This window comes from Pristiophorus japonicus, chromosome 5 (assembly GCF_044704955.1).
Source record: "Pristiophorus japonicus isolate sPriJap1 chromosome 5, sPriJap1.hap1, whole genome shotgun sequence".
Taxonomy (NCBI): Eukaryota; Metazoa; Chordata; class Chondrichthyes; family Pristiophoridae; genus Pristiophorus; species Pristiophorus japonicus.
The window spans coordinates 294,113,858-294,139,863 of record NC_091981.1 but is presented as its reverse complement, the minus strand read 5'-3'; the positions used below and the strand labels follow the sequence as shown (position 1 = coordinate 294,139,863).

Genomic DNA, 26,006 nt, shown 5'->3' with positions numbered 1-26,006 from the left:
TGCACATAGATTGGGCTAGCCAAACTGGAAGTAATATGGTGGAGGAAGATTTCCTGGAGTGCATGAGGGATGGTTTTCTCGACCAATATGTCGAGGGGGGGGAGGCCATCTTAGACTGGGTGTTGTGTAATGAGAGAGGATTAATTAGCAATCTCATTATGCGAGGCCCCTTGGGGAAGAGTGACCATAATATGGTGGAATTCTGCATTAGGATGGAGAATGAAACAGTTAATTCAGAGACCATGGTCCAGAACTTAAAGAAGGGTAACTTTGAAGGTATGAGGCGTGAATTAGCTAGGATAGATTGGCGAATGATACTTAAGGGGTTGACTGTGGATGGGCAATGGCAGACATTTAGAGACCGCATGGATGAACTACAACAATTGTACATTCCTGTCTGGCGTAAAAATAAAAAAGGGAAGGTGGCTCAACCGTGGCTATCAAGGGAAATCAGGGATAGTATTAAAGCCAAGGAAGTGGCATACAAATTGGCCAGAAATAGCAGCGAACCCGGGGACTGGGAGAAATTTAGAACTCAGCAGAGGAGGACAAAGGGGTTGATTAGGGCAGGGAAAATGGAGTACGAGAAGAAGCTTGCAGAGAACATTAAGGCGGATTGCAAAAGTTTCTATAGATATGTAAAGAGAAAAAGGTTAGTAAAGACAAACGTAGGTCCCCTGCAGTCAGAATCAGGGGAAGTCATAACGCGGAACAAAGAAATGGCAGACCAATTGAACAAGTACTTTGGTTCGGTATTCACTAAGGAGGACACAAACAACCTTCCGGATATAAAAGGGGTCAGAGGGTCTAGTAAGGAGGAGAAACTGAGGGAAATCTTTATTAGTCAGGAAATTATGTTGGGGAAATTGATGGGATTGAAGGCCGATAAATCCCCAGGGCCTGATGGACTGCATCCCAGAGTACTTAAGGAGGTGGCCTTGGAAATAGCGGATGCATTGACAGTCATTTTCCAACATTCCATTGACTCTGGATCAGTTCCTATGGAGTGGAGGGTAGCCAATGAAACCCCACTTTTTAAAAAAGGAGGGAGAGAGAAAACAGGGAATTATAGACCAGTCAGCCTGACCTCAGTAGTGGGTAAAATGATGGTATCAATTATTAAGGATGTCATAGCAGCGCATTTGGAAAAAGGTGACATGTTAGGTCCAAGTCAGCATGGATTTGTGAAAGGGAAATCATGCTTGACAAATCTTCTGGAATTTTTTGAGGATGTTTCCAGTAAAGTGGACAAGGGAGAACCAGTTGATGCGGTATATTTAGACTTTCAGAAGGCTTTCGACAAGGTCCCACACAAGAGATTAATGTGCAAAGTTAAAGCACATGGGATTTGGGGTAGTGTGCTGATGTGGATTGAGAACTGGTTGGCAGACAGGAAGCAAAGAGTAGGAGTAAATGGGTACTTTTCAGAATGGCAGGCAGTGACTAGTGGGGTACCGCAAGGTTCTGTGCTGGGGCCCCAGCTGTTTACATTGTACATTAATGATTTAGACGAGGGGATTAAATGTAGTATCTCCAAATTTGCGGATGACACTAAGTTGGGTGGCAGTGTGAGCTGCGAGGAGGATGCTATGAGGCTGCAGAGTGACTTGGATAGGTTAGGTGAGTGGGCAAATGCATGGCAGATGAAGTATAATGTGGATAAATGTGAGGTTATCCACTTTGGTGGTAAAAACAGAGACAGACTATTATCTGAATGGTGACAGATAAGGAAAAGAGGAGGGGCAACGAGACCTGGGTGTCATGGTACATCAGTCATTGAAGGTTGGCATGCAGGTACAGCAGGCGGTTAAGAAAGCAAATGGCATGTTGGCCTTCATAGCGAGGGGATTTGAGTACAGGGGCAGGGAGGTATTGCTACATTTGTACAGGGCCTTGGTGAGGCCACACCTGGAGTATTGTGTACAATTTTGGTCTCCTAACTTGAGGAAGGACATTCTTGCTATTGAGGGAGTGCAGCGAAGATTGACCAGACTGATTCCCGGGATGGTGGGACTGACCTATCAAGAAAGACTGGATCAACTGGGCTTGTATTCACTGGAGTTCAGAAGAATGAGAGGGGACCTCATAGAAACGTTTAAAATTCTGACGGGTTTAGACAGGTTAGATGCAGGAAGAATGTTCCCAATGTTGGGGAAGTCCAGAACCAGGGGTCACAGTCTGAGGATAAGGGGTAAGCCATTTAGGACCGAGATGAGGAGAAACTTCTTCACCCAGAGAGTGGTGAACCTGTGGAATTCTCTACCACAGAAAATAGTTGAGGCCAATTCACTAAATATATTCAAAAGGGAGTTAGATGAAGTCCTTACTACTAGGGGGATCAAGGGGTATGGCGAGAAAGCAGGAAGAGGGCACTGAAGTTGCATGTTCAGCCATGGACTCATTGAATGGCGGTGCAGGCTAGAAGGGCTGAATGGCCTGCTCCTGCACCTATTTTCTATGTTTCTATGTTTCTATGTCCTCCTCACAGCTCACACCACCACTCAGTTTAGTGTCACCTGTAAACTTGGAGATATTACACTCAATTCCTTCATTTAAATTGTTAATGTGTGTAATTGATGGAGAAAGCACAGGAGATACAGCAGCTGGCCAACAAGCATGATGTGCGAGGATTCTTCATCGCAGTCAAGGCCATCTATGGGCCAAACATCCAAGGCCCCACCCCACTGCTGGCCAAGAATGGGGAAACATTCATCAAGGTCACCAAAGCAGTCAGTTCCCGCTGGAAGGAGCACTTCGAAAATCTCCTCAATTGAGACTCTGCCTTTGACGCAAGTGTTCTCGACTCCATCCTGCAGCATGCTACCCGCCACCACCTCAACACTGAGCCTAACACTGCACAAGGTAGAAAAAGCCATAAGACAGCTTAAAAACAACAAGGCGATGGGTGTGGACGGAATCCCTGCTGAGGCATTGAAGTATGACGGAGAGGCACCGCTGGCGCGAATACACAACCTCATCTCTCTCATCTGGAGGGAGGAGAGCATGCCGGGAGATCTCAGAGATGCAGTGATCGTGACCACCTTTAAAAAAGGGGACAAGTCTGACTGCGGCAACTAAAGAGGAATCTCCGTGCTATCAGCCACTGGGAAAGTCGTCGCTAGAGTCCTCCTCAACCGACTTCTTCCCGTGGCCCAGGAGCTCCTCCTGGATTCACAGTGTGGATTTCGTCCCCTACGGGGCACAACAGGCATGATTTTTGCAGCGCGACAGCTACAGGAAAAATGCATGGCCTTATACATGGCCTTCTTCAACCTTACAAAGGCCTTTGACACTGTCAACCGCGAGGGTCTATGGAGCGTCCTCCTCACCACATTTAAAAGGTGCTTGGATGGGCACTTGAAGTGCCGTAACCTGCAGTGTTATGAACCTAGAGCTGATAATTGGGATTAGATTGGATAACCTCTTGTTGGCTGCGCAGTTATGATGGTAAGTACTGCAAGGAATCGAATATGGTCAGGGTGATCTCCTGGACTAGTTTCGATCGTCTGGATGGGTCGGGGAGGAATTTTCCCAGATTTCTTTTCCCCTAATTGGTCTGGGATTTTATCTATTTTTTGCCTCTCCCAGGAGATCACATGGCTCTGGTTGGGGTGGAGCGTAGAATGTTTCAGCACAAGGGGTGTCGCAGTTGTGTGGAGTGGACTGGTTGGGCTGGGTGCTTTTTACCTTTCCACCATTGTTCATAGGTTTATATGTAACCTTCATGGCTGCTGACCGAGGGCCGTGTGGCTCTTTGTTGGCCGACGTGGACACGATGGGCTGAAATGGCCTCCTTCTGCGCTGTAAGTTTTTATGTTAGACAGACTGGTGGGGTGTATGTATACATATATGGAGACAGGAACCACAGAATCGTAGAAATTTACGCCATAGAAAGAAGCCATTCGACCCTTGGGGCAAGATTTTCAGCTTTTGAGATTTCGGTGCGGTAATGGCGGTGGGGTGATCCTGGTACCGCTTGGTAAAAGTTTGCGCCCTTGTCTGCAAAAATCAGCAAAAAATGAGGTTTCATGGTCGGGGGTGCAAAATCAGGCGTTACAGAAGGAAGTTATTGCGCCTGAGCCGCAAATCGTGGCGTTAAAAAAGTTTTATTGATTTAAGGAACTTCATTGTTGTTTAGTGCCCTGCAACATAACGTTGTATATTGGATGGGTTTTTTTTGGTAGTGGGAGTTTGTGACTTTGTTGCATTAAAATTTCTGACTCATCATTTGGTATCTTGTGCATCATTCCAACGTTCACCGGAGATGTGCCTTTATGGGGGCACATAGCGTGTCCAGTATTAGCTCCATCCCTCAGTTTCCTTCATTTAGGAGAGCCGGTCCATTATGAGCTGGCGATGAGCGATTCTTGGTCCGGCAGCATCTCCACGCTGCCTCCCCTGTGGATAGTGTGGCTATCCAATGGGGACCTTGCCAGGCTCCTCTTTGTCATCCTCCTCCCCCTCCTCCTCCTGAGGTGGGCATGCAATCCCCGCTGGCAATGCCTGGCCCCTCATGATGGCCAAGTTGTGTAACATGCAGCACATCACATTGAATTCGAATACCTGTTGAGGGGAGTATTGAAGGCTGCCTCCAGAATGGTCCAGGCATTGGTCTACCTGTAGGAGATGCCATATCTCTGTCAGCACTTCCTTTCGGAAGCGCAGCCTTTTCACACACTGCTCATCAGCGAGCTGGAGATCGGAGCGTTGGTGCCTGTAAAACTGTGGGGGGTCTCCTTCCCAGAAGTCTTCAGCCTCTCCTCTTCCATGGGACGACATGGCCAAGAGTAATTTTTCTAGCTTGACGCCACCTGGCAATAGCATAGAGCATGTTACGCTGGCGAACTAGTAATGCCCCCATTAACGTTTCTCACTCACTTTGTAAGGGCACTGTAATGGCAGTTAAAAGTACCGTTTGCAAGTTGGAGCTTCATGCAACATGACGTGCACAATCATTGCAGTCAATGTGACCTGCGATGTAGGATCCTCATCCCTCCATTTAAAAACGCTGCCAATAGTGCCTGCTGCACCCTGGTTTTACAGTCTGTAGGATTTCTTCCTACGGGTTTCGAACATCAAGGGCTAAACTTTCTTTTCATTTTCGGCGGGTTCGCGGTAGTACAGCTGTTTTTCCGCCCGGTGAAAGTTCCCCCTATGTTTTTCAATGGTATCACCCAAATTTGAAAACGCCCCCCGGGACCAAACCACCGATGTACATCGCCGAGAAAATCGCCAGGGGCGTAAGTTGGGTCTCAACGGAAGCCCGTCCAGATCACCGAGAGTACCGCCCTGTGAAAGCTGTTTAAACAGGGTGGTAGGTAAGTACTCTGCAAAGAAAGGCAAGTTAAAGGTTCTTTATTTTTTTTTAAATTGTAAAACGGCGATTAGGTGTAAAAGTGCCTTGGGAATGTTTAACCTTTTTTTAGTGGCATTTTTTTTTAAGTTCTCCCCCTCCCTCGGCCCGACCGCAGCCTCGGACTAAATTTTTTAAAAATTGCCCGTTTTACTTAGTTTCCCCTTAACCGTCGAGAAAACCGTCAAGAATAATGGTGCAAGATCCATTTTCTTGCCGGGCGATTATTTTTAATTTAAAAGTGGAAATTTTTGCCAGTGTTACTTACAAAACGTTAGTGGTTTTTCTGGGTGGGCAATCGGGCGTTGAAGGGCTCTCGGGAAAGTCTAGCCCCAAGACTTATAAGAACACCGAGATTTTCCAATACAATGGACTTTTATTAAAAAGATTAAAAATGACTAAGTTCCGAGTTCAATACTACCGCATACAAATTTAAAACGAAAAACTGTAGCTACAAATTCCCCGTTTGACACAATTAAAACCTTAAAATTCGCATATGCTCCAATGTTAATTGGTTATGCACAATCCTCTCAGCAGTACCTATGCTCAAACTGGCTCAGTATAATTCAATGGGTGATCAGTCCATCCGAAATATACCTTCCACGTGTTCGCTTCCACGTGTTCGGCCACCGTCTTCAACACCCCCTTCCGGTGTTCCTGTTCCAAGCTCAAGAGAAAGAAAATTCTTTGTCTCATGGGTTTTATACCTCAAACAAGCTGATCCCGGTCAAAAGCCAAATGTACAGCTCTGTTTGTTTAGAGATTACGTGACGACATCCGCTGATTGGCCAACTTGAATGTCCATCAAAAAAAACCTCTTCCTGTTTGATGCAACTCCCTGTTTAAATTAAAACTTCACTTAGTTCTGCTTTGGAATATGCCCCTCTCCCGAGGCTACTTTTAACAGGCAGGCTTTTAAACAGGCAGGCTATAGCCTTCAGTCGTTTCCTGGGGAAGGTGTTAAATTAATTTGCATCTGGGGCGCTAGTGGAGTGTTGCACGATGAGACGATTTGACTTCATGATCTCAGTGAAACTAGCGGGCGGGGCGGTAAGTTTTTGTGCCACCGCAGACCGTGAGCCGAATTTGCCACCGAGCGGTAGAAGCTGGACGCCCGACGTTATGCCTAGAAACATCACTTACCGCCCTTCTGGGGCACAAACATAGGCACAAATAAGCCGAAAATCAAGCCGATTGTGTCTGTGCTGGCCGACAAAGAGCTATCCAGACTAATCCCACATTCCAGTTCTTGCTCCGCAGCCTTGGATATTCACTTGAAGTGACATAACCTACACGTGCTTTGTAAATGTGGTGAGGGTTTCTGCCTCTACCACCCTTTCAGGCAGTGAGTTCCAAACCCACCACCCTCTGGGTGAAGACATTTCTTCCCCAACTCCCCTTTGATCCTTCTATCAATTACTATAAATCTATGCCCTCTGGTAATTGACCTCCTTGCTAAGGGAAATAAGTCCTTCCTATCATTCTATCTGGACCCCTCATAATTTTATACGCCTTAATTAAATTTCCCGTCTGCCTTCTCTGTTTTAAATAAAACAAAGCCACCCTATCCAATCTTTCCTCATAGCTAAAATTCTCCAGTCCAGGCAACATCCTTGTAAATCTCCTCTCTAGCCTTGCTAGAGCAATCACATCTTTCCTGTAATATGGTGACCAGAATTGCACGCAGAACTCTAGCTGTGGCTTAACTAGTGTTTTATAAAGTTCAACCATAGCCTTCCTGCTCTTATATTCTGTGCCTGGGCGAATAATTTATCGTCAAAATAACGGTGAGGCTCTGTTATTTATGTGCAAATTCCAAAGCAACTTTAGGCGATGGTAGATGTACGATTTAAGACGGAAATTGAAAAGTTCTGGCGAAGGTGCAGTGCTTCTCTGTTAGCTTCGTTATTCACATTTTTTAAAATGTAAATTAATTCTTTCATTTTTTCTTTTTCTTTTATGCCTCTCTTTTAATCCAACCTTTATTTTCCTCTCTTTATTTCTCCAGCTGATTTGACATTGAATTCACCCCCTCTAATTTACACTTCCTTCTCAGTCCCTGCGCTGTTATTTTCACAATACGTCAATCTGATTGGTTAAGGAGATACACAGTTGCTTGCCCGAGATGACCTGCAGAGGGCGCTGCGCCATTTCCATCTCACACTTCCCAAGGGATCCCATAAGAACATAAGAATTAGGAACAGGAGTAGGACATCTAGCCCCTCGAGCCTGCTCCACCATTCAACAAGATCATGGCTGATCTGGCCGTAGACTCAGCTCCACTTACCCGCCCGCTCCCCGTAACCCTTAATTCTCTTATTGGTTAAAAATCTATCTATCTGTGACTTGAATACATTCAATGAGCTAGCCTCAACTGCTTTCTTGGGCAGAGAATTCCACAGATTCACAACCCTCTGGGAGAAGAAATTCCTTCTCAACTCGGTTTTAAATTGGCTCCCCCGTATTTTGAGGCTGTGCCCCCGACCAGTGCAAACAAGCTCTCTGCCTCTATCTTGTCTATCCCTTTCATTATTTTAAATCTTTCTAAAAGATCACCCCTCATCCTTCTGAACTCCAATGAGTAAAGACCCAGTCTACTCAATCTATCATCATAAGGTAACCCCCTCATCTCCGGAATCAGCCTAGTGAATCGTCTCTGTACCCACTCCAAAGCTAGTATATCCTTCCTTAATTAAGGTGACCAAAACTGCACACAGTACTCCAGGTGCGGTCTCACCAATACGCTATACAGTTGCAGAAGGACCTCCCTGCTTTTGTACTCCATCCCTCTCGCAATGAAGGCCAACATTCCATTCGCCTTCCTGATTATCTGCTGCACCTGCAAACTAACTTTTTGGGATTCATGCACAAGGACCCCAGGTCCCTCTGCACTGCAGCATGTTGTAATTTCTCCCCATTCAAATAATATTCCCTTTTACTGTTTTTTTTCCCAAGAAAAAAACCTCACACTTTCCGACATTGTATTCCATCTGCCAAACCTTAGCCCATTCGCTTAATCTATCTAAATCTCTTTGCAGCCTCTCTGTGTCCTCTACACAACCCACTTTCCCACTAATCTTTGTGCCACCTGCAAATTTTGTTACACTACACTCTGTCCCCTCCAGGTCATCTATGTATATTGTAAACAGTTGTGGTCCCAGCACCGATCCCTGTGGCACACCACTTACCACCGATTTCCAACCCGAAAAGGATCCATTTATCCCGACTCTCTGCTTTCTGTTAGCCAACCAATTCTCTATCCATGCTAATACATTTCCACTGACTCCGCGTACCTTTATCTTCTGCAGTAACCTTTTATGTGGCACCTTATCGAATGCCTTTTGAAAATCAAAATACACCACATCCATCGGTACACCTCTATCCACCATGCTCGTTATATCCTCAAAGAATTCCAGTAAATTAGTTAAACATGATTTCCCCTTCATGAATCCATGCTGCGTCTGCTTGATTGCACTATTCCTATCTAGATGTCCCGCTATTTCTTCCTTAATGATAGTTTCAAGCATTTTCCCCACTACAGATGTTAAACTAACCGGCCTATAGTTATCTGCCTTTTGTCTGCCCCCTTTTTTAAACAGAGGCGTTACATTAGCTGCTTTACAATCCGCTGGTACCTCCCCAGAGTCCAGAGAATTTTGGTAGATTATAACGAATGCATCTGCTATAACTTCCGCTATCTCTTTTAATACCCTGGGATGCATTTCATCAGGACCAGGGGACTTATTTACCTTGAGTCCTATTAGCCTGTCCAGCACTACCCCCCTAGTGATAGTGATTGTCTCAAGGTCCTCCCATCCCACATTCCTGTGACCAGCAATTTCTGGCATGGTTTCTGTGTCTTCCACTGTGAAGACCGAAGCAAAATAATTGTTTAAGGTCTCAGCCATTTCCACATTTCCCATTATTAAATCCCCCTTCTCATCTTCTAAGGGACCAACATTTACTTTAGATATCAATCTGCTGGTCAGGTGGGCAGAACAGTGGCAGAGAGCTTGTTTGCACTGGTCGGGGGCACAGCCTCAAAATACGGGGGAGCCAATTTAAAACCGAGTTGAGAAGGAATTTCTTCTCCCAGAGGGTTGTGAATCTGTGGAATTCTCTGCCCAAGGAAGCAGTTGAGGCTAGCTCATTGAATGTATCCAAGTCACAGATCGATAGATTTTTAACCAATAAGGGAATTAAGGGTTACGGGGAGCGGGCGGGTAAGTGGAGCTGAGTCCACGGCCAGATCAGCCATGATCTTATTGAATGGCGGAGCAGGCTCGAGGGGCTAGATGGCCTACTCCTGTTCCTAATTCCTATGTTCTTATGTTCTTATGAGATTGTTTATTATTCTCATTACACAGGACCAGATCTAAGATAGCTTGCTCCCTTGTAGGTTCTGTAACATACTGTTCTAAGAAACAATCCCATATGCATTCTATGAATTCCTCCTCCAGGCTACCCCATGGGATTTGATTTGACCAATCGATATGTAGGTTAAAATCCCCCATGATTACTGCCGTTCCTTTTTCACATGCCTCCATTATTCCCTTGATTATTGCCCGCCCCACCGTGAAGTTATTATTTGGGGGCCTATAAACTATGCCCACCAGTGACTTTTTCCCCTTACTATCTCTAATCTCCACCCACAGTGATTCAACATTTTGTTCATTAGAGCCAATATCGTCTCTCACAACTGCCCTGATATCATCCTTTATTAACAGAGCTACCCCACCTCCTTTCCCTTCGTGTCTATCTTTCCGAATCGTCAGATACCCCTGTATGTTTAATTCCCAGTCTTGCCCACCCTGCAACCACGTTTCTCTAATGGCCACCAAATCATACCCATTTGTAATGATTTGTGCCATCAATTCATTTACTTTATTTCGAATGCTGCGTGCGTTTAGGTAGAGTGTTTTAATCCTAGTTTTTAAACCATGATTTTTAGTTTTGACCCCTCCTGCAGCCCCTTTACATTCAGTGGCCCTTTTTGTTTTTTGCCTTGGGTTTCTCTGCCCTCCACTTTTACTCATCTCCTTTCTGTCTTTTGCTTTTGTCTCCTGTTTGTTTCCCTCTGTCTCCCTGCATTGGTTCCCATCCCCCTGCCATATTAGTTTAACTCCTCCCCAACAGCACTAATAAACACTCCCCCTAGGACATTGGTTCCGGTCCTGCCTAGGTGCAGACCGTCCGGTTTGTACTGGTCCCACCTCCCCCAGAACCGGTTCCAATGCCCCAGGAATTTGAATCCCTCCCTGCTGCACCACTGCTCAAGCCACGTATTCATCTGAGCTATCCTGCAATTCCTATTCTGACTAGCAGGATAGCAATCCTGAGATTACTACTTTTGAGGTCCTACATTTTAATTTAGCTCCTAGCTCCTTAATTTCGTCTCGTAGGACCTTATCCCTTTTTTTACCTATATCGTTGGTACCAATGTGCACCACGACAACTGGCTGTTCACCCTCCCTTTTCAGAATGTCCTGCACCCACTCCGAGACATCCTTGACCCTTGCACCGGGGAGGCAACATACCATCTTGGAATCTCGGTTGCGGCCGCAGAAACGCCTATCTATTCCCCTTACAATCGAATCCCCTATCACTATTGCTCTCCTATCTTTTTCCTGCCTTCCTGTGCAGCAGAGCCAGCCACAGTGCCATGAACTTGGCTGCTGCTGCCCTCCCCTGATGAGTCATCCCCCTCAACAGTACTCAAAACAGTGTATCTGTTTTGCAGGGGGATGACCGCAGGGGACCCCTGCACTACCTTCCTTGCACTGCTCTTCCTGCTGGTCTTCCATTCCCTAGCTGGCTGTGGACCCTTCACCTGCAGTAAGACCGACTCACTAAATGTGCTATTCACGTCATTCTCAGAATCGTGGATGCTCCAGAGTGAATCCACCCTCAAGCTCCAATTCCGCAACGCAGTCTGTCAGGAGCTGGAGGCGGATACACTTCCTGCACACGTAGTCGTCAGGGACACCGGAAGTGTCCCTGAGTTCCCACATGGTACAGGAGGAGCATAACACGTGACCGAGCTCTCCTGCCATGACTTAACCCTTAGATGCACTTAAATTGGCAACAACAATGCTCTCACTGTCTGTTTCCCCATTCAAATGTATTAAGCGGCTTGAAGTTCCTGTATTTGCACGGTAGATAAAATGTAAGCTCATCATAGAAAGTTAAGCCAATTCATTTCAAATCTAAGTATCCTTTTAACGACGTGATATGTGTTAATTACTGCCAGTCAACCTCTTTGCCACTGAAGATTAACTATTACAAGTGTGGAGTCTTATTCCTTCAGGTTCTAATTGTTGTTGGAGATTTTTTTTGAAAATGTAAATTAATTTTTTCATTTTTTCTTTCTCTTTTTTGCCTCTCTTTTAATCCAACCTTTATTTTCCTCTCTTTATTTCTCTTTCTCTAGCTGATTTGACATTGAATTCACCCCCTCTAATTTACACTTCCTTCTCGGTCCTTGCGCTATTATTTTCACAATACGTCACTCTGATTGGTTAAGGAGATACACAGTTGCTTGCCCGAGATGACCTGTAGAGGGTGCTGCGCCATTTCCATCTCACACTTCTCGCAATTTGCAACGCAAAATATCGTCGACATTAAACGGAAGAGGGCAAGTCTCACAAATAACGAGTGCCGTTCATTGCCCTACCACCGCAAATTTTGGGCCAATGCTTTTTTTAATTGAATCATCTTGGCAATATATTCTAGCAGTTTATTTGTTTTTGTAAAGCCTCGTGGCACTGGTTGTGATTCTTCAGAGATTCATGTGCTGTGACTAGAGCCTTCTCCCATTCAACCCCCTTGAGCTTCAACCCTGCATGGTGTACACACGCTTGATGTTGGCTCTATTCACATGCTTAACTATGCATTCATCTGCAATAAATGGCATCTGCCAGATGTGGGCCCATTTCTCCATTGCATCTGGATCTCTTTGCAATCTGTTTTTCTCATCTAATATCTGTACAAATCTCAGTTTTCAAGTTCCCAATATTCTGATATGTTGCATAACGTATATTGACTTATGATACTGGCTGGAGCAATGTGTAGGACACTGAGACCTGGCCAGATGATCAGAGTACAAGCTATAATTGTTTCCTTGTCGTAATGGCAACAAGAAAGTAAATCAATCAACATATTTTAAAACACGGTGTGGGGGGGAGGGAGAGAATGTTTTCAGAACTATTTACAATGAATTAGGTTAAACACATTGCTATTACATGAAATTGACAGGTGACATCGACAGGTAAAACTGATAGGTGACATCAATGGACTAAACTGACAAGTGACATCAACAGGCTATACACTGGCAAGTGACATCACCGGATAATCAGCAGGTGATGCTAAAAGATGCTAATAACAGGTGAAACTGAGATGATACATGTTATGTATGTAACCCTTGGCAACCTGTATCATACCACCACCAGAGGTCCTACCTGTTGGAGTCCCAAGGGATCCCAGCATCCCTTGGGAGCACTGTATATAAGCAGGTCTCCCATGCTGTACCAGCACTCTGGAGTTTAATGAAAGGAGCTAAGGTCACACTTACTCATTGCATACAGTACTCAGTTGTATCTGTTATTATGAGCGTAACAATACTGGCAGGTGATAACAACAGGTAATACCAACAGATGGTATTGACAGTTGATATTTATAGGTGAAACTAATGCAAGACATTGAAGATGGTACTGATGATCGGGCTTCTGAAATGATTAGTAACAAATTGTGATATTGACAGGTGGAACTGACACTAAGGTTGAAAGATTAAAAGTAAAGGTGAGGTAAATACAATGACATAAAAACTTGTACACCTTTGCTGTACTTGTACTTCAAAGAACACTGTCTTGATCACTGAGGAAGAAGAAAAGAAACAGTCACTTTTCATTCTGATATGTTTCAGAACAAATTAGTTTAATGTAAAATAGCTCATTGTGTTGAATGTTGGTAACAAAAGAATCCTTCCTTGAGAAGATTTTGGTGCTGTAATGATATCATTCAGCACTCTCAGTGCATAGATGGGTCTTGATATGCGATGTTTTACTGAAGAATCTCTATTTTTTGTTAACAGAGAAAATTGGATTGCGAAAATCACTTGGAAGAGGTAAGTTTTCATAGTGAGCACAGTTAGAAGGAATTGTAAGTTGTTTGGGGGAAAAAATGTTGTATTAGATGAGCAAATGATAGTTAATGTAGCTTTACTCTGCATCAAACCTGTACTCACTTGATCTGATAGAACTGATTAAACACTGTACACTGACCTTTAACATTGCCTATAACACGTGCTGTACCTGCCCTGGGAGTGTTTGATGGGACAGTGTAGAGGGAGCTTTAATCTGTATCTAACCCCGTGCTGTACCTGCCCTGGGTGTGTTTGATGGGACAGTGTAGAGGGAGCTTTAATCTGCATTTATCCTGAGCTGTAGCTGATTGGGGAGTATGATGGGACAGTGTAGAGGGAGCTTTACTTTGTATCTAATCTGTGCTGTACCTGCTCTGGGAGTGTTTGATGAGACTATGGACAGTGCGATTTACTCTGCATCTAAACATTGATGTAAGACCCCAAAGCCTTTCCATCATCTGCAAGGCACAAGTCAGGAGTGTGATGGAATACTCTCCACTTGCCTGGATGAGTGCAGCTCCAACAACACTCGAGAAGCTCATCCAGCCATCCACCACCTTAAGCATTCACTCCCTTCATCACTGACACACCGTGACTGCAGTGTGTGCCATCTACAAGATGCACAGCTGCAATTCCCCAAGGTTTCTCCGGCAGCACCTCTCAAACCCGCGACCTCTACCACCTAAAAGGACAAGGGCTCCTGGGAACACCACCACCTCCAAGTTCCCCTCCAAGTCACACACCATCCTGACTTGGAAGTAATATCGGTCGTTCTTTCATCATTGCTGGGTCTCTCCCTGACATCACTGTGGGATAGCTTCACCATAAGTACTGCAGTAGTTCAAGAAGGCAGCCCACCACCACCTCCACAAGGGCAATTAGGAACAGGCAATAAATGCTGGCTTTGCCAGCGGCACTCACATCCCGGGAATGAATTTTTTAAAAACTGAACTAAGAATCATCATCATAGGCAGTCCCTAGGAGTCGAGGAAGACTTGTTTCCACTCTTAACATGAGTTAACAAGAATGCCCAAGTGCTTGCTGGGGCAATGTAGAGGCAGATCATACCAGAACTCATACACCATGTGTATGTGGGGTTTGGTATTAGGATGAGGCAGTTAAAATGGAACAGGTGACTTACATACTCCGTATCCCCAATCAAGCCCATCATTAGGGCCCAGTTGCTAATTTTTCCTGAGACATGAGCAGGGAACAGTGGTGGCTTCCCTGCCAGGCCAAAGCTGTCAAGAGCAAGAAGAGGATCTGGTAAGGTAAGCTTTTAAAAATGTATTTGATTACCTTGTGAGCTGAAAGAAGCAGGAGACCTTTGGCTTCTCCTGGTCCTAGCTTCCATCACTCTCCCCTGAGCGCGATTCTCCTGCCAAGCCCCTCTGACCCAATTGCCTCGTGCCAAGGACGGTGTCCCATAGCTTTTGAGCTGCCCAATTTTAATCGCCAGGCAGCCACTTCTTGTTGACATCAAGGCCACTGTTGTCGGGGAAGTAGGCATGTGGCCTGCCAATGAGATGCGTACCGTAAAATTGGCTAGGCCATCCCACTACTGCCCTTTGATGGGCTTCCACTTGCCAGGTTGCATTATCCCACTCTCCGGGACTCCTCACTATCTAGACTCATCTATCTAGGCTCACGTTATCTGAGGTCGCCCGGGTGATCGAGCGCCAGTGGAAATGTGCGGCTACACGAAGCTGTACTTTGTGGTAAAAGAACCAGGGGGAGAGAAATCTTTTTTACGGAGCAAGTTGTTACAATCTGGAATGCACTGCCTAAAAGGGTGGTTGAAGCAGATTCAATAGTAACTTTCAAAAGGGAATTAGATAAATACTTAAAGAGGAAAAATGTGCAATTCCTTGGGGAAAGAGCAGGGGAGTGGGACTAATTTGGGAGCTCTTTCAAAGAGTTGGCACGGCACATTGGGCCGAATGGCCTCCTTCTGTGCTGTAAGCTTCTTTATTCTATATAAGGCTGAAATTAATTGGGCTGGAAAATAATGGCCAGAATTTTGCCTACATAGCCAGGTCCGATGCGGACGGTGTCCGTGGGGAGTCGCAACCCCGCTGCTGGCTCAATCCCGGTGTTGAAAATGAACTTACCGTAATTGGGCCTAATAAGCCCACCCACATGTTATCCGGTCCAATGAGATGGAGCGGGTCTAGTGATGTAATTCATGACGCGTTTTCAGTCGGGATTTTTAAAGGGACCATGGCCACATTAGATTTGAAGTTTAATCTAAGATAGTGCTGTCAGTGCACTACAGCATGGAAATGACACTGACTGCACAGAGGCAGAGGGCTGCACCCAGGTTCTCTGATGACCCCCTCCATATGCTTATGGAGGGAGTCAGAACACGCAGGGAGGTCTTCTTCCCTTTTGATCGGCGGAAGAGACCTCCCCAGGAGCCCAAGCCAGCCTGGTTGCTGATTGCACAGGTCACAAGGAGGGATGTGGTCAGGAGAACCTGGGTGCAGTGCCGCAAACATCTCAATGATCTCATTAGATCAGGAAACATTAGTGCAAAACCACACTGAATCTCAACCTGCTGTGCCTCTCATCACACCCCATCACTCTGCCTTCCCTACCCTACTCCTGCACATCCTTACCAACATATCTTGCACCTCCACCCATCTCTCTCTCTCTATCTGCATTATAACATCCCTCTTCACACTTATCCTCATTTTAGTGCAACCATACCAACTAACAACGCACAAAAGTATCAACTTGGGTGTTTTATCCAATGTATATGTAAAGTTTCTGTTAATGTGGTGTCAAACATAAAAATCTTTATTTTCAGCAATTCCAATCTTGGACAATTTTGTGTGCACCTTTGGAAGTGGCTTAGTGAGTTGCAGTGAGACATAACGGTGATGAGTGTGAAAGGAATGGGTTGGTCATTGCAGGGATGCATTATGGTGTTGGTGTGGGGTGGTGCCAACGTGGCGCATTATATGGCAGCCATATGGGTGTACAGCATAAAGTTAACTAAATCTGGCCATGCTGAGGCCATCCCTGGCCTCCCGGGCAACAATGTACTCAGATGCTGATGCCCTGTGTCCTGTGTAGGATCAGGTGATTGCAGAGTAGGTTGGTATTATTGTTGGTGCTGCTGGTATGCCTGGTACTGCTGGTGTTGGGTCTCGTCGTGGTGCGATTCTGAGGATCAAGGTGAGACGGTATAAACGGCATTCATGTTGATGGAATAGATGGCAGGTTAATTACAGATGACAGAAGTAATCTGTCAATGGTGAGAGAGTTCTTCCAATAAGGTGACACGGGATGGAGACTTTGCTGGAAACACTTGTAGGCTGCAGAATTTGTGCTGGAAATGAACTGAGCAACTGCTTCTGCCTAAGGAAAATGATCATCTGTCAGGTTGGAGGTTTCACTGAATATTTCATGCTGTCAAGTAATCAGTTGGAGCAATGGCTACATAACTCGCGCCTCAGGTTAACAGATGTGGTTCCCGAACTGCGTGAATCCCGTGGCCATGCAGGGAAATTTAAAATGTAAGTGAAAAAGGCTCAAGTGTCTATAATGTACCTGATAATCATCTCAACTGGGTTCTCCGCCACTGCCAGTCGGTCAGTTCCGCGTTGACAGGTCGGTTCCTGACCCGCTGTCAAAAATAACATTTCCACTTGACCCGCCAGTGATCGTGCCCGCTACCACCTTCGAAAGTGCTGACCAATGAGTCTTTTAAGAGCTGATGTTGATGAATAATGATTCAATCAGCATTACTGTACTTGTATTGTGACAGTGATATTAAGTACTTAGCAATCTCTGATGTGCAGGATTTGCAATAACTGCTTCATTCTCTATTCACAGAAAAATTGGTGAAGTCCTACGCTGAGAAACGACGCGGTAAGTGCTAGGAGATAAGATTTGATGTCAATCGAGCTCTTCTTTTTGGATTGCCGCAGTGGTACCAGGCCTTGCAGCTCCAATGCACTGCGTCCCAGTGCTGGCTCAAGGAGATGAATCACAGGTCCAAAAGTCGAGCTGCTTTGGGAATGCTGTCCTGACCTTGAGGTGCAATTTAGTGGGACGATTTACTAGAAGGTATGAATTCCTCTGAATGCTATAGGCGTTATAGAGATGTGGCAGATGGAGTATAATGTGGGAAAATGTGAGGTTATCCACTTTGGCAGAAAAGATAAAAAAGCAAATTATTATTTAAATGGAGAAAAATTACAAAATGCTGCTTTATAGAGGTTCCTGGGGGTACTTGTACATGAAACACAAAATGTTAGTATGCAGGTACATCAAGTAATCAGGAAGGCAAATAGAATTTTGGCCTTTATTGCAAGGGGAATTGAGTATAAAAGCAGACAAGTCCTGCTACAATTTTACAAGGTATTGGTGAGGCCACACCTAGATTACTACGTACAGTTTTGATCTCCTTATTTAAGGAGGGATATACTTCTATTGGAGGCAGATAGAAGTTCGCTAAGTTGATTTCTGAGATGAAGGGGTTGACTAATGAAGCTAGGTTGAGTAGGTTGGGCCTGTACTCATTGGAGTTCAGAAGAATGAGAGGTGATCTTATTGAAACATATAAGATAATGAGGGGGCTCGAAAAGGTAGATGCAGAGAGGATGTTTCTACTCATGGGGGAATCTAGAACTAGGGGACATAGTTTTAGAATAAGGGGTCACTCATTTAAAACTGAGATGAGGAGGAATGTTTTCTCTCAGAGGGTTGTAACTCTGTGGAATTCTCTGCCCCAGAGAGCTGTGGAGGCTGGGTCGTTAAATATGTTTAAGGTGGAAATAGACAGTTTTTTGAGTGATGAGAGTAAAGAGTTATGGGGATCGGGCAAGGAAGTGGAGCTGAGTTCATGGTATCAGCCATGATCTTATTGAATGGCGGAGCAGACTCGAGGGGCTAAATGGCCTACTCCTGCTCCTATTTCTTATGTTCTTATCCTGCAAGCTAGGATCTCCAACACTTGCAGGATGTGTACATAAGTGAATGGATGGAAAATCAGGGGCCAGGTGCTTACAATTTTCCAAGGACTCCTTGAGGGTATTGCTCCTGATAATTTTAAATGTTAAATTATTCCAAATACTTCAAATTAAATCATGTAAATAACACAGCAAAGTGAAATTTAGTGCTTAAATTTTGGGGGGAATTCTCAGACAATTTGAATAGTGGCTATGAATTCAAATGAGCAGAGAGATCAGTAGATTGCAATGGTAGTGCAGGTAAAGAAGCAAGGAGTCAAATAGCCTACCCCAGTGCTTGTATGTTCTATGACTGTCTAACTCCGGAAAGGTATCCTGATTGCTAATATGGACTACTTCAAAAAATAATCACATTGTATATCCATGTAAACTGAACATACAGAAACCAAAGCAATGAACAGGTTAGTTTAAATAAAAATAAGAAAAGAGAGATCTATACAAAACCTGAAAGGAAAATTGTGTCTGAACAGTAAAAGTCTAAATGGGATATTAAGTGCAAAGAGGACCTCGGGGATCAGCGAATAATGTGAAACACAATGCTAAAATTCCAATTTACCAATTTTTTTCAGGATTATACTAATAATTGATTGGGGATCATGAGATTTCAAAGCCTTGGCGAGGTGCAGAGGAGATTCATTAGAATGGTACCAGGGATGAAGGACTTCAATTATGTGTAGAGACTGGGTGAAACTGGGGTTGTTCTTCTTGGAGCTGATAAGGTTTGAGGAGATTTGATAGAGGTGTTCAAAAGCTGTTTTGATAGAGTAAATAAGGAGAAACTGTTTTCAGTGGCAGGAGGTAACAGATTTAAAATAATTAACAAAAGAACCAGTGTGGGTGATGATTTAGCCATTTCTTGAAGGGTTCTCCTGGTCCCCTGCCTAAGAACCGCTCCCCCTCCCCACCACCCCGTGGAGTTGCTATGGAGTCACGACTTGGTCTTCAGGCAGTGATCGCCATCCTAATAGGTGTTTCACAAGATTCTTTTCTTCATTGGATCATCAGGGAGACCTTTCCAAACTGTCCAATTACTCCAAATTTCCACTACAAGAGATTTATTTCATTGTATAACCAAATAATGATTTATTTAACAGTATTATACTTATGCCAGACAATAATATACATTCTTTAGTATGTTTGGATGTGCAAGACCTGAACTGAGATCTTTTGTCAACAGACGCAATTTCGACCCAGCAGAAATGCATGGCAATTGGTAAGTGTGGGAATGATTTCCCTTTTTAAAAGTATTGGTTCTGGTGAAAGTGATAGCTCGTTGAGTAAGTACATGGCACTGAGATTGCCAGACCATGAAAGCAGACAGCCCTTGGATTGGCCTGAATGAGTTGGCCTCAGGATGGGCAATATAGTTGGCTTCCATTGGCTGCAAGAGGGAGAACAAATCTGTCAGGATTCCTGCATCTATTTGTTATTGTGACCCTTACTGGAAAGCACACATATGCGGTCTCAGGGCATGGGCAAGGATCGGGCTCAGCTACGATCCTGTCTATGATGGAATAGCCTGTTGGCACTTGGACATGGAGCCGGACAGCTCATGGCATCTGTGGCACCACATGAAAGTCAGTTGGTTGAAATTGGTCTTCAGTAAAAGTGTAAAGTGGGCAATAGTAAATCAGCAGACCATGACTTCAATAGAAAGAAAAATTGAGCACAGTGTAGAACGACCTGCCATTTCGCTGTTGCCCACTCTGGGCTTTCACCAAAGACCAATTTCACCTCCAATGCCTTCTGGAGAAAAAACTGGAAACAAAATTGTTTTAAGTATGGTGTAGTATTACAGTGCATTAATATTAGAGGGGAAGGGGCATGGGGGTCCTCCAATCCCCACTGTAGTTTTGCATTTTGTCATAACCAACCCTCTGATGTGTGTGGAGTGTAGGGAACATATTGTAGTTGATTTATATATACTGCAAGAAGACCATTTACTTGAATGACACGTTATTCCACATCTTCCACCACTTATAGTTCATTGATACACAATTAACATAACCAATTCATATATATTTACATTACCATATAGAGTTTGACCTGATCACAATGCACACTCTCAGACTTAAAGGCTTAGCATTGAAGGCCCATTTCCTACCCAGAGAAGTTTGAGTAGACAGAAAGAGTATTAATTCACTGTTCTTGGATGTATAAGGGTTACATAGGATATACGACACAGAGACAAGCCATTCAACCCAACCAGTCCATACCGGTGTTTATGCTCCACTTGAGCCTCCTCCCATCTTTCCTCATCTAAATCTATCAGCATAACCCTCTATTCCCTTCTCCCTCATATGCTTGTCTAACCTCCTCTGTTGTGGGTGAATGTTGTGAGAACATTATTAACATGAAGCCCTGCTCTACATGAGAGCATTGGAGAATTGGACATAGAGAGACCCAGTGCTCCATTCATGGAACACCCAAGTTATCACGATTATGATTCAGGATGGAGAATCCTGCAGTATTACACTTCCAATAGACAACAGGAAATACTTCCCTGGTGAAAGGTGGAATTCGGAAAAATGACCCCTTGTAGCATCACTTATAAGGTGATTGAATAAGCCTTTGAAAAGGAAGAATATACAGGGAGATGGAGAAAGGATAGAAGAGTGGGTTGACATAGTCCCAGTTGAGGAGTTTGACTGGCACAGATGTGACAGGGCAAATAAACTCCTGCTGTGCTGTAATATCAATTAATCTGTCTGGTTAGACATTTGATGAGAGTAAACGTTCTTTTCCATTAGTACGAATAGCATTTGTTTACTGTAGCAGCTCCAGTTAAGCATGACTCTTCTCAATGTTGGACAGTGCCCATGGATTCTCATGGCCACCTTTGGTGATATGGACAACATGAAAAGGAAACAAGACAGGGGGAAGGGAGAGAACTGATAGATCATTAAATGACTTGCATGCTTTGTATCTGATGATTTTTATGTTCTTTATCAACAGGGAAGTTAAGGGCCAAGTATGTTGCGAAATATGGTAAGTTCCAGAATGAGCTAAGAGTCAAAAGAAAAACAGAAAAATAGCCTCCCTTGAAACAAATTGTGATGCATTGTAGTTGCTTATTAAATGCTGGTGCTTTAATGAGCTTCAAAAAAATATAGAAACATAGAAAATAGGTGCAGGAGTAGGCCATTCGGCCCTTCGAGTCTGCACCACCATTCAATATGATCATGGCTGATCATTCACCTCAGTACCCCTTTCCTGCTTTCTCTCCATACCCCTTGATCCATTTAGCTGTAAGGGCCACATCTAACTCCCTTTTGAATATATCTAACGAACTGGCCTCAACAACTTTCTGTGGTAGATAATTCCACAGGTTCACAATTCTCTGCATGAAGAAGTTTCTCCTCATCTCGGTCCTAAATGGCTTACCCCTTATCCTTAGACTGTGACCCCTGGTTCTGGACTTCCCAAACATTGGGAACATTCTTCCTGCATCTAACCTGTTCAATCCCATCAGAATTTTATATGTTTCTATGAGATCCCCTCTCCTTCTTCTAAATTCCATTGAATATAAGCCTAGTCGATCCAGTCTTTCTTTATATGTCAATCCTGCCATCCCGGGAATCATTCTGGTGAACCTTCACTGCACTTCTTCAATAGCAAGAATGTCATTCCTCAGATTAGAAGACCAAAACTATACACAATAGTCAAGATGTGGCCTCACCAAGGCCCTGTACAACTGCAGTAAGACCTCCCTGCTCCTATACTCAAATCATCTCACTATGAAGGCCAACATGCCATTTATCTACATTATACTGCATCTGCCATGCATTTGCCCACTCACCTAACCTGTCCAAGTCACCCTGCAGCCTCTTAGCGTCCCCCTCACAGCTCACACTGCCACCCAGCTTAGTGTCATCTGCAAACTTGGAGATATTACATTCAATTCCTTCGTCTAAATCATTAATAGCTGGGGTCCCAGCACTGAACTTTGCGGTACCCCACTAGTCACTGCCTGCCATTCTGAAAAGGACCCGTTTATTCCTACTCTCTGCTTCCTGTCTGCCAACCAGTTCTCTATCCACGTCAATACATTACCCCCAATACCATGTGCTTTAACTTTGCACACTAATCTCTTGTGTGGGACCTTGTCAAAAGCCTTTTGAAAGTCCAAATACACCGCATCCACTGGTTCTCCCTTGTCCACTCTACTAGTTACATCCTCAAAAAACTCCAGAAGATTTGTCAAGGCTGATTTCACCTTCATAAATCCATACTGACTTGGACCGATCCTGTCACTGCTTTCCAAATGAGCTCCTATTACATCTTTAATAATTGATTCTAACATTTTCCCCACTACCGATGTCAGGCTGACTGGTCTATAATTCCCTGTTTTCTCTCTCCCTCCTTTTTTAAAAAGTGGGGTTACATTAGCTACCCTCCAGTCCATAGGCACTGGTCCAAGATTGTCAGAGGCTTGGGCCTTCATGCTGTGGGCCACATTGCTCTGCCTTGCAGTGCTTTACAGCACCCAACAATCGCAATAGGACCCCTCTATAGGATTGATATCTGTTGCATTTTATCCATTGGCAAGACTTGAACTTTATGTTGTTTTTTTTTTAAAGAGGCCGAAGAGGAGATGAGAACAGGTAAATATCTAACATAAGGAAATAACTATTTGAAAGATGTTTGAATTTTGGGTCATGAAGAAGGAAATACTGGGATGAGCAAGTGTCTTGCACACTTTCTCAGCTGGTGATATAATGATCGGAGAACCTATAAACTGGGACATTCATGGCTTAAAAACTGGTAATACTTAAAGACATCCTTAGTATCATAGGGCCAGGAGTTGCTCCGTTTTTTTTGGAGTAACTTGGTTTTTCTGGTGTAACTTAAAAATTCCCATTTTCCACAATCAATTTGCACCAGCGTAAGTGAGTTAGTTACGATTTTTTTAGTTTTGTTTTTTTTTCTCTCAAAAGGGGGCGTTACCAGCCACCTACACCAGTTCTGCCCATTTAGGCAACTTTGACCAGCTAATAGTTACTCCAAATCTACTTAGGCCAGCATATGTGGCCACTTCAGAAAACCTTTGCAGAGAGTTAAAGAAATCGGCGCAGATAGGTACATCGGAGGCCATTCAGCCTGGGATTGGGTGGGAAGGGAAGCGGAGAGGACCTGCACCTAAAGCATCAAGCCTTACAAACCAGCAAAGCTGGGAAACAAAAAGTTCGAAACGTTCAATAACAAATAAAAAATTGAAGTAAGTCCGACCTTCATCTTAACACTCGGCCCGGGAAGGCAGTGGGCCGACCGGTGCTGGAGGCCACTCGGCCTGGGCTAGGGACGGGCAGGCAGGAGAACTGATAGAAATCATCCAGGCAGGAGCACTATCAGTTCTCCTGCCTGCCCCTAGCCCAGGCCGAGTGGCCTCCTGGTGCGATTGATTTCTTAGAAATCCCACTGGAGCCCACTCGGCCAGGGCTAGAGGTGGGCGGGCAGTGCGATTTCTAAGATTAAAGTGATTAAAGCTTCAATTTTGATGCATTTACCAAAGTAGGGTTAAGGCTTTTCAATGTGGGTAACTAAAGAAGCATGCTACTTAAACTGACTGCATCATCTGTTAATGCACACACAGCTCCCCAATAAGTAATGTATTTTTCAATTTAAATCCATAAATAGGCATTTTCCAACCAAATGGAACTAAGCAATCCATGCAATTGCCACTCCATACCCCTACTCACAACATTTGGCCGGCACGGGTCCCACACAGCGGCTGCAGCAAGACATAGAGAGGCTGGGGACGAGGAGCTGCTGCGCATGCGCGGACACTCCACTGCGCATGTGCAGACGTCCTGGCACTGTTTTCGGCACAGGATGCTGGCTCCACCCCCCACTCGACTGGCCACACTGCGCGACCACAGGGAGGAGGCCGGACAGCGGCCAAACTGTGAAGGAAACTTTTCTGCACACTTCTGAACGGAGAAAAGTGGCGCATCTCCGGTAAGTGCGCCGAAAAACGGGCTGGGCCAAAATTGAGCCCATTGAATCATGGATAAATAACAACACAGAAGTAGGCCAATTGACTCATCGAATCTGTGCCGATCGAAAAAGAGCTCCTAAGCATAATACGACCTTCCAGCACCAGGGACTCAATTTCCCCCCCCCCAAGTGCGCGTTGTCGTGCCGCCCCTAACCCAGGCCGAGAGGCCTCCTGCACAGGCCACCGAGCCCAGCCTTTCCTCTCCCTCCCTCCTGATGCAGTGGAGCCCAGCCTTTCCTCTCCCTCCCCACCCCCTCCCCTTGATGCCATCGAGCCCAGCCTTTCCTCTCCCTCCCTCCCTCCCCCCCTCCCAATGCCGTCGAGCCCAGCCTTTCCTCTCCATCCCTCCCTCCCCCCCTCCCAATGCCGTCGAGCCCAGCCTTTCCTCTCCCTCCCTTCCTTCCCCCCCGCTTCAGCTTACCAATGCGTCTTTGCCGGCCGCCCCATCCCATGCCTCCCCTATCGGCCGGCCCACTGCCTTCCCCTGCCCAAGGTAGGATTTACTTCAAATATTTAGTTGTTAATCAATTGTTTACCTGAGTTCTTTATTTTTATTTAGTTATTTTAACTTTTATTTGGAATGTTTGCTGCTTGGTGCTTGGGTGCAGGTCCTTACTTACTTACCTGGGTTGATTTCTTAACTTCCCGCAACGTTTTTCAGAGCTGGCCACATACACTGACCTAGGTCGATTTGGTGTAAGTGTTAGCTGGCCAAAGTGGCATAAATGTCCAAAACTGGTGTAAGTGCCTTTGAAAAAAAAACTTTAAAAAATCGTACCTAACTAAGTTACTCTGGAGCAAGTTTATTGGGGAAAATCGGGTTTTTTAAACTTACGTCAGAAAAACCAACTTACTCCAAAAAATGGATGCAAGTCATGGCTAAAATTGGGCCCAATATTAGGGTAATTGATTTCATCCACTATTATTGCTCTATTGCTTTTGCATTTGTCAGAAATTTGCCTACAGATTTGCTCTTTTATCTCCCTCAGACTGTTTTGGGGTCTGTAGTACACTTCCAGCAGTGTGATTGTTCCTTTCTTGTTCTTTAGTTCAATCTATATGGCCTCATTTGATGATCCTTGTAACATATCATCCCTCCTCACAGCTGTAATTGTTTATTTAATAATCAATACTCCTTTTTTATTCCCCTCTCGATCTCATCTGAAAATCCTGTTACCAGCAATGTTGAGCTGCCATTCCTGCCCTTCTTTCAGCCATATCTCAGTAATGGCTTTAATATCATAATCCCATATATCTATGTGCCCTTAGCTCATCTGCCTTATTTCCTAGACTCTTTGCATGAAAGTATATGCCATTTAGCATTTCCAAACTGCCTTGTTGTCCATTTTCTAGCCTTTGTTTCCTCTGCCTTCCAAACTCGCTTACTAATTTTCTGCATTCCATTTCCAGCTTGGCTTCTCTCCCTTCTAACACTACTCTCATGTTCCCAACTCCTGCCAAGCTAGTTTAAACTCTCCCCAACAGCACAACCAACCTCTCCATGAGGATATTGGTCGCTGCTCTGTTGAGGTGCAA

At 44.7% G+C, this 26,006-nt stretch overlaps 1 protein-coding gene across 1 annotated transcript in view; it reads left to right on the top strand.

Moving 5' to 3' along the window:
• LOC139264173 (PH domain-containing protein DDB_G0287875-like) overlaps window positions 1-26,006 on the top strand; it is a 174,817-nt gene that overhangs the window by 12,426 nt on the left and 136,385 nt on the right. Inside the window, exons 4-8 of the mRNA XM_070880257.1 lie at window positions 13,443-13,475; window positions 17,334-17,369; window positions 19,650-19,685; window positions 21,428-21,460; window positions 23,053-23,076. Coding sequence (XP_070736358.1) covers window positions 13,443-13,475; window positions 17,334-17,369; window positions 19,650-19,685; window positions 21,428-21,460; window positions 23,053-23,076 — 162 coding nt within the window. The remainder of the gene's footprint in view (window positions 1-13,442; window positions 13,476-17,333; window positions 17,370-19,649; window positions 19,686-21,427; window positions 21,461-23,052; window positions 23,077-26,006) is intronic.